This window comes from Lygodium microphyllum, chromosome 21 (genome assembly GCF_053477565.2).
Source record: "Lygodium microphyllum isolate KBCC chromosome 21, Lygodium_microphyllum_v1.1.10, whole genome shotgun sequence".
In the NCBI taxonomy this organism is placed as follows: Eukaryota; Viridiplantae; Streptophyta; class Polypodiopsida; order Schizaeales; family Lygodiaceae; genus Lygodium; species Lygodium microphyllum.
Window position 1 is genome coordinate 19,900,573 of NC_141155.1, and position 9,379 is coordinate 19,909,951.

Here is a 9,379-nt window from a genome sequence, read left to right on the forward strand (position 1 = left end):
ACAAAAGACCATACATATGACTTCTTCTATGGTCTTCTAAGGTCTAGCCTAAACAATCAATCTTGTAATTATTTAAATATTGAATCATTGATCCTCTTTTTCTAGTATCTCATGATACACCTGTCTTAATGCCAATTGTGTATTCAATATGTAATTGCTTTATGAAACATTGTTCAGCACATTGTGCTAGGAGGTGGCAACTGCCACCTAATTTATTTTTTCTCTATAATCGTCGCTATTAGTGTTCCTAATTTAATACACATGTAACTATTTGCATCGATGTATGTATCAAAAAGCATCGCTATTTTACATCTGTAATTTACTGCATGCGTCTTTATGTGCATCAGTATATGCACCAGAAAGTGTCATTATTTGCATCACTACTTCCATTGCTATTAGTGTCACAAAAGTGACACTAATTGTGATGAATCTATAGAGACACATATACCAATGCTTTTAGCGATGATGGGGAATTTTTTTTAATGAATATTTGTGTCTCTTTAAACATTGGTAGTGACATGTATCTTGTAGTATATGTATATGATTGCAATAGGGACTTATAAAGGTGTGGAGTCCATGATATAAATCTCAGATAATTTAGTCATGAATATATGTGTGCATCATGTGGGTTCAAAATAAGGTATTTTTAAAATACCAATTTTTATACATTTTTTACATATAGAAGGGTGTAATATAAAGGGGTTATTTACAAATTGAATAGAAAAGGGTTATGTTTTATTCAGAAAAAATTCACATATAAGGATATTTATAAATAGACCTTGAATGCACGTGATATAGAGGATATGCATATAGTAACTTCCTCGAGATATAAATGAAACTATGATGATGTTTGTGGACAGTAGGTTGGTCTACTAGTAGAGACCTTGCATGTAGATGCAAGGATTTCTATAGAAGCTTCTCCTTCCTCATTTTTGGCCACCTTTTGAGTTAGGTTCCCATGTCAAACTTTTTGCAAGTGGACTAAGGGAAGAATTGCTATAAGAGTCAATTTGTTGGTATAATTGGATTGCAAGATAGAGTTATATGGTAGGTTTACATTTCTATTATGGATAGAGATAGTTCATTTTCTAGGAGAGATGAGAAAGGTGACTCTTTCATGCATGAGAAGGTAGACACACATTTCTTAGCATTTGGATAGGGTTTATGGATTGCGTAGAGGTAAATGTTAATCTGACACTTGTTAGGATTATTTTGGAATTATTTATACCATGGAAGTCTTTTATGGGACCATTTTGTTTTTTTTTTAATTTAAAGAAGTTTATTTTTGAGATATTTATTGATAGGTTTGTCTCGTCTCGAGAAAACAAATGGTAGATCAATAAGGATTATCTAATGGGGATCCTACATCTTGTCCAATGTAGATGTTTGTAAGCACAAACAAGTGAATACAATATTCTCAAGTGTATAAGTGGTCAATATATTCACACCTCTAATGTTTTCATAAAAATCTCGTTATCTCCCTCCCCCGATTGTTGGATTTAGACACATGCTTTGAAGAGCAATCAACCTAAATATCTAAAAAAACATCTCAATGACAATCCTTATTAAAATATAGTTATTTGGAAAATTTTCTTGTAACTTATTGGCCATTTATTATTTTCATTTTTTCTTGTGGATATATATTTCTTTGGACATGTCTTAGATGACCCTCAATGTGGGTAATTGAGAATTCTACATTCTTGCTTAGACAATAAGAATGGCATCATTGTAGATCTCAAATTGAAAGGTTGTGTGAGCTTTGCATGTTAGTAGCCTTGTCACTATGAGAAATTTTTGTGTTAAAGGTGGTGGTAGTTAGTGACCTTCAAGTCACAAATAGTGCATTAATGAGTTGATGGCAGGTGCAGGAGTAGTGAAAACTATTTGGCATGGCACATGGATGGAGACAATTCCATAGTAGGTAGCGGGATATATAAGGAAGGGAGAGAAGTAAGCACAAGGGTAGCACGTGTAGAATCCAGGAGCTCAAGGATCAGATATCTAAGAGAGATTAGGCAAAGGGCTCCCATGCTCCATTGTTGGACCCTTTGCGAGTCCCTTTGGCCAGTCCCTTTAATTGGCATCTTGTGTGCTCTCTATCAATAGAGCTAGTCTTGTATTGTCCATACTCACAACATCTTGCAGTAGTACTACCATTATATTGTATCTTGTAGTTGTCTTCTACTCATGATGATTTTGTGATCGTGTGCTAGTTATTCCCTAAGCCTTATGTCACTACCACTTTTTGTCTCTACTACTGAGATAGTTATATCATTCTTACCTATAGCAATAGATTTTGGGTTGGTCTTTTGAGAACACTTGGTATTTGATCTCATTTTTATGACTATGCCTCTCATCAAGGATGAGATTACTACAAGTGGGTGAAGTCACATGTATTTCTCCATGGCTAGAGAAAAACGATATTGTGTTAGGATATTTTGATATGAATGACAATACAACCAAACATGTTGTGCTATGTGAAGTGAATAAAGAAAAAAAAGAATGCAAATTAGCATGGTTGGAGCAAGATTGCAATGAGAATAACTTATGAAAGGTTTCTATAGAGAATGATTACACAAGGAATTGGAATTGTTGTGTCACAATATTACATGGGTGGTTGGTAAGGAAAAAAGAAGAAGAGAAAGGTTACCTTCTAGAGAAGTATGTGAGCACGATGATCTTTTGGGAATAGTTGTGTGAGGAAAATAAATATAGATCCTCGATCATGCAACATCAAAAGAGAGGACTATGTTTCATTGTTCTTTATGTTTGAGATGGTGCATCTTCTTGGGGAGATCCAACTTTATTATACAAATAAGTAGGGAAAGCATGAAATATGATCCATACTAGAACTTCATGTCAAAGTAGAGTGTCAAATGTGAAGGTTGCACTCCTTTGCAAACGAAACGTAAAATTTCCATTACACCTCATTGCACACATAAGAACCAAATCCTACTCGGCTCCATTAAGCTAAGAAATCTCATGTACAATACTAGGGTTTAGAGTCACAATTTAGGTTCTAGGTTTCATGTTGTAAAGTATAGGATTTAGATTTAGGGTAATAGAGAATCTAGGGTTTAAGGTTTAGGGTCTAGAATTTGAGGTTTAAGATTTAGAGTCTATAAAAGGTCAAGGGTGTAGGGTATTTGGTAAAGGATTCAAGTTTTCTAAGACTCAAGTTAGAAGTTATGTTCTATCTGTCCTTCTCTTGTAAACCTTACAAAGGAGTAATGTAAAGGTCATGACCACTAGAGATAATCAGATCTTAGCAAAATAGAGTATGGAAGATGAAGTTTACTTATTTTAGTATCATGGTTGATACAATTCCACTAGTTGGAGAAAATGCATGCATAGAGGGTGGAAAACTTGTAGATTCTCAAGCAACAAGATCAACGTATAGAGGCTTACAATGCGAATTCCCACATTCTCTTACAATGGATTACACCTTGAAAACAATAAGAAAATTTCTTTAATTAAAATGAGCTAGTATTATACCATGGCTTCAATGGAGACAGAGACATTATAATCAGATTATGTAATTAAATCAACTATAAAAGCAACATGGTTTCTAGAATGTATATGCAAATTCTATAAAAAAAACGCTAGCAAGAGCTAGGAATCAAACTACATTGATTTTGATTTGAATACTAACATGGAGGAGAGTAGGAATCCATGACCCTCGCCCATGATGCATCTCCCCACACTTGTTCTTCTTATTCTTATTCTTCTTATGTTTGATATTAGCAAACATCAAAGAAGGAAGAGTATTTTCACACTCTCAAGGAAAGTGAGGTTCTTGGAAAAGGTATTTCTTACTCTTTCTTCTTTACTAGTGTAATGTTCACATGCTTCTTCCTCTCTATATAGCAATGTCAAGTCTTTCAATTTTGTTTTGAATTTTTGGCATAACATGTTCAATAGCAAATAATGCTTACAACAGCATGGAATTGCACATGTAAATTGCAAGTTTAACACCTTCTTGTACATGTCTATTAACAGGATCGAATATTTGAGGAACTCTCTATAAAAATTGTTCTATATGTTATGACCTCTTTATTTATTATCTGAGTATACTTAATTTCATTTGATTTGTTCTCGTTTTACAGATAGAGGCAGATATTCTCCTATATGTTGTAGGTGCCTTATTACTTCATGGTAGAAATATGATGCAAGCCAACCTTGGTATTTTTGTAAACTCATATTTCAATTATAATTCAAGTAAGAGTATAACTTTGTTAATCTCCTTTTTGTTTATCAACAATTTATTATGTCAAAAAATGATATTGTGTGTATATTACAATGTGGATTAAGTGAGTATAGACAATACATAATATGCATGCAAGGAAGGGTTTAAAAAAACTAGGGAGCTTCTAGTTTGCAGAACTATAGCTTATGTCATAGTTTTGCAACTAGCTTATGCATGCAAGGAAGGGTTTAAAAAAACTAGGGAGCTACTAGTTTGCTAGTTTGCAGAACTATAGCCTATGTCATAGTTTTGGAACTAGCTGCTTATGCATGTAAGGAAGGGTTTAAAAAAACTAGGGAGCTGCTAGTTTGCAGAACTAAATCTTATGTCATAGTTTTGCAACTAGCAACTCCTCAATTCTTTTTGATATGTTGCACGTTTATGATCATGTGAAAATGATCGAGATTTTTTAAAAAGAAAACATGTTTATAAAGTTACAAAAAATCACGTTTAAATGACATGAAATAGGTGACAAGCTTGATGTAGGACGCAAGTCTTTTGATGAGCTTTTTATCACAATTGTAGATGTGCTTATTGGTATTTTGTTTAGTTCAAAAAATGCATTATAGGACTTTCCCCCGGTCCCTTTGTGGAATGCACCAACAGCAATGATAGGCATTGTTATGTGTTTCGTAACTTTTCCTAACAGAGCAAATGTTGCCCAACTCTTCCTATTCGTTTTCGATATTGCATCGTTTGCTCGGTGGAAACGTGCAGGCCGGATGCATCAGACCGTTGTGAAAAGGGACAACGGGAAAGTCCTCTTAGAAGGTCCGTCGATGGGTCTATTTCCTTGTAGTGCCGTATAATTAATCACGTCTAGAGTCTAGGATAGCCGCTAGATAGAAGCAGTCGATGATAAAAGTAGCTGCCTATTTAAAACGATGGGCCAACGCTCGGATCGAGGAGATGTAATGGCGCGAGGATATGCACCCCGATGCCATGATAGCAGTTTGTGAATGATGGCGTCATTTCCATCTTTGTAGTTTAATTGCGTCTCTTGGAATAATGATGCCACAGATGTCATTTGAGTGACTATAATTGGAGCAATTGTGTGCAGAAGAGATACTAGCGACAGAGAGAGAGAGAGATGGAGATAGAGTTAAAGATGGAAGAAGCTGTATATTCCAGCGAGCAGGACATACTGCTGGTGGGAGAAGGCGACTTCTCGTTCGCCAGTGCGCTGGCGGAGGCGTTCATCTGGGCGCCGCGGCTGGTGGCCACGTCCTTGGACACGCTTGGTAATAGTCACTCGGTAGTCAGTCTCAGCGTTAACTATATAGATCGTTAGGGTTAGTATCCTATACTAGATCGTCGGTGAGCTACTGATCGGCCGCTGATTAATATACATGACCTGATTATAATCGTAACAAAGCATGACTGGGTCGTCGTATTTTGTGCTCTTTGAAACATTGCGCTGCAGAGACGGTGCTTAGCAAGTACAAGTACATGGATATTGATGCGAGGTTGGCAAAGCTGAGGAAAGCAGGCGTGCAGCTGCTGCATGGGGTCGACGCCACCAGTATGGCACGCGCGGAGGGTGACAGCCAGCTTACCCAGCAGTCGTTCGACCGCATCATCTTCAACTTCCCCCATTCCGGCTTCGACGACGGCTTCTGCGAGACCGTGCCAGCAAAGATCAAGTAATTGAATTAAGCTCGATATTAAAGTACCATCCGTTTCTCAAAAATCTTAACGATGAAACGAAGACTGCAGATGGATGACTAATTGGGATGATGATTAAGGTTACTAGTAACAATGCAGGGCCCACCAAAATCTTCTGAGGCGGTTCTTTTGCAACGCAGCCAGCCTGCTGAAGCCTCAAGGGCAGGTGCACGTGACGCACCACGTGCTCCGACAGCCATACGCCAAGTGGGACGTGCAGGCGCTGGGAGAGGAGAGTGGCCTGTGCTTCAAGGAATGCCTCGCGTTCCGTCCGTCCTCGTACCCCGGATACGTCAACCGACGAGGTGCCGGACGCAGGCCTGCCAGGAGCTTTCCCCTCAAAACTTGCGGCACCTTCGTCTTCACAAGCCAAGACTAATAATGTCCATGCACCCTCATGACATGATCCAAATTCATTGTACTTGAGCTCCGGAGTCCGTTGCTCATCACGCAGACCTAAGAAGAGCTCGCTCCCACGAATTTACGGGCAAGCTTGCGCGTTTATAAAGCAAAAGTTTCAAACATACAAGGTTTGGTTCATTCTAAGTTGCTTCCTTTCTCGTTGTTTAGACCGTAAACTCTCTCAATCTCAGGGGAAGATGACGTTATGCCTGGGTGTCGTTTTTGCTTCGTTCTGGTATCTCTCTCAAAACTTGCAGTGGCGAAATGCTATAAAAGCTTCTGGTCATCTCAACTCTCAATTCTTGTCATACGCCGCAGTTTCGGCCGTATTCGGTTGCATTCGATACACCACCAGCGGTAGAAGCATTAACTCCTGCCCTTCCATCACATTCTAGCATCAGCCATCAACTACAGCAGCGCTAACTTGCGCATTTCCATCACATGCCTAGTAAGTAATACATGAGAGAAATTCTGGAGAGGTGTATATAAATGTACATTACATGGGAGAAATTCTGAAGGGGTGTATATCAATGTACATAAAGTTTACTAGGTGCGGGCACTTCACCCCAAACTTTTTGAAGCACCATTGTTACAAATTACAATTGGTTAACACATTTCACACACACACACACACACACACTCTCTCTCTCTCTCTCTCTTTTTTTCTCTCTCTCATTTGTTATCCTCTCTCTCTTTCCCAAAAATTTAAATATCTTATTCAAATTCTTTTATTTTCTCTTTTTCTCTCTCCTAATTTTTACTTTTCTAAATACAACCACTTGTTTTTTTTTGGGGGGGCGGTTACTGAGAGATATATACAAACACATATACACACTCATACAAACATATTGCTATTTATTTCGCATCCTTCCTCCATTAGCATTTGTAGATGTTTTATTTTTACACTTCTTAAAATTTAGCAAATCATTGTATCTTCTCAAAATGAGCTTTCTTGCTATTTTGAAACTTACAAAGCCTAGACACCACAAGTAGGTAGACCAGCCGAGATCATTCGCAAAAGGGGCATAGAGCCTAACGAAAAGCAAGCGGTTGGCAACCTACTCACAACATTGATATTAGCTCCTCTGACTCTACCCTTTGGAGAGTTGCTTAGGTAGAACCCAAAAGTGTGTCAAGGGTAAGCTGTGGGTAGAGAGACCTGATGAACTTGGAGTGACTGACTTGTTTGACCATGATGGAGTGATCTAAACCGATCTTAACCTTGAACTTAGTGCCTAAGTCTTTGCTTAACCATGAACTCAGTAATCCACATACCTAGTGGAGTTAGAATGTCTCTATGAAACTTGAATCATGGCAACTCATGCATTAATCTGCAAAAAGGTGAGATGCAAGAGTTGGTTTAACAATCATGCCAAACAACATGACTTCGAGCAAGGTGACCTAGTGCTCCTATACTCAATGAAGCACAATAAGAAAAAGATGAATTTCAGAGGATTGGGACCTTTCAAGGTCTGCAACATTAATCAAATCGGCAATGTAGAGGGAGAGAGCATAGGCTTGTTTGATGCTAGTCACCCCAAGAAATACTATCCCCCAATGCACCCATTGCATGAGTTTCCAATGCTGGACTCGCCTATGAATGTGAGAGTAGCCACCATTAATGAGATAGAGGACAAGGACAAGGAAGAAGTGGCACTTGTATACTTGTGCATATTAGTCACTTGCCATAAGCCATATGCATTTGATGCACTCATTGACAAGGGAGTTAGCTATAATATCCTTACACCCAATCATTAGATCCTCATTGGTCATCCCCAGAGTTGCAAACTACTAATGCTAAACTCAACCTGTTTGGGGGGAAGTCTTATTTAGTGCTCGGAAATTGTAAGGTAGCGGTCTCTATCAAGACTGAAAGCCTATTAATGGTCTTCTATGTTATGCCTAACACCAAAACTGCTAGTAAGGAATCACTGCTAGGACGTGCATTCAAGACATAAGCAGCTACAATGTTGACTACAACTCATAGCACATTCACCTTACCATTGCAATGTTTGGATAGTGACAACTTCTAGCAAGGGCAACATGACTCTATTTAAGGCCATAGTGCCACCAGTAAAGCAACTTAGTGCCAAGCCTAAGGATGGGGGTCGTGCCTTATCCCAAACCACTGCAAAAAACTGGCCGCAAACAACCACTAGTGAACACATCCAAAACCACTAAGTAATAGCTAAAATGGGCTCAAAATGGCTATCAAAATGACAATTGTAGTTAGCAGAATCAATCTGCATGAACTCATAATCCCAGAACCTCACGCCCTAAGCCTAGGAGACAAACCTGGTGCTACATGAACTGCCGAACAATCAAGCTACGATGGATGTCCAAAGCCCTATTGCACACTCAAGGCTACTATGAAGGCAACAATTGGATTTGGTTGCCTAAGACCATGAGTGGCATGCATGTCCCTTAGCCATTGTTTTCCAACCCATCTCCACAAGACTATAAGTTAGCTACATATGAGAAATGTATCGGCCCAAAAGGAACCAAACCCATGGAGCCTCAATAGATCTATCGACAAAAACCGTGACCCACTGCATCTGAATACCAACTCAACATGACACTTCTACAGCTCCAAATGCTTCGGCAATAGAAAGCACCACATCAACTAAGCTGCAAGACCAACCCACCATACAAGTGACCGATAGACACTCCATAGAACATCCCATGAGGCAAACATCAATAGCTACATTATCCAGTAGTCCCAACCTCCCACAGGTCTTAGACCCTCTTATTGTTGAGATATCGAGCTCCACTCGTGATACCCCAGGGTGACCGTTGTGTATTTATGTCACCGACTTGTCAGTTGCAGATGCGGTTGGTACACCACCCATGAATAATAGCTACATGATAGCTATCCTTATCTACTCTAGTTCGTGGCTCAGTTAGTATGCCACCTTAGTTAGTTGAGTTTGGTTTGAGACCCATATATAGGGTTCTTCTATTTCCTTGTACTTGAGTTCTTTTGGCTTACACAACTAAGAAGAGGAAAACTGTTTTCAGCCTCCACCCTTGTGTGTCTTTCCCCATTGTGCAAGCAAGAAAGCTTCA

General features: G+C 38.9%; 1 protein-coding gene across 1 annotated transcript; it reads left to right on the forward strand.

Moving 5' to 3' along the window:
* Positions 1–5,336: 5,336 nt before the first annotated feature.
* LOC148017793 (uncharacterized protein At4g26485-like) lies at positions 5,337–6,290 on the forward strand. Its single transcript, XM_087661498.1, has 3 exons — positions 5,337–5,487; positions 5,670–5,889; positions 6,011–6,290. The coding sequence occupies exons 1-3, from the start codon at positions 5,337–5,339 to the stop codon at positions 6,288–6,290; spliced, it is 651 nt and encodes a 216-aa protein (XP_087517624.1).
* Positions 6,291–9,379: the final 3,089 nt, after the last annotated feature.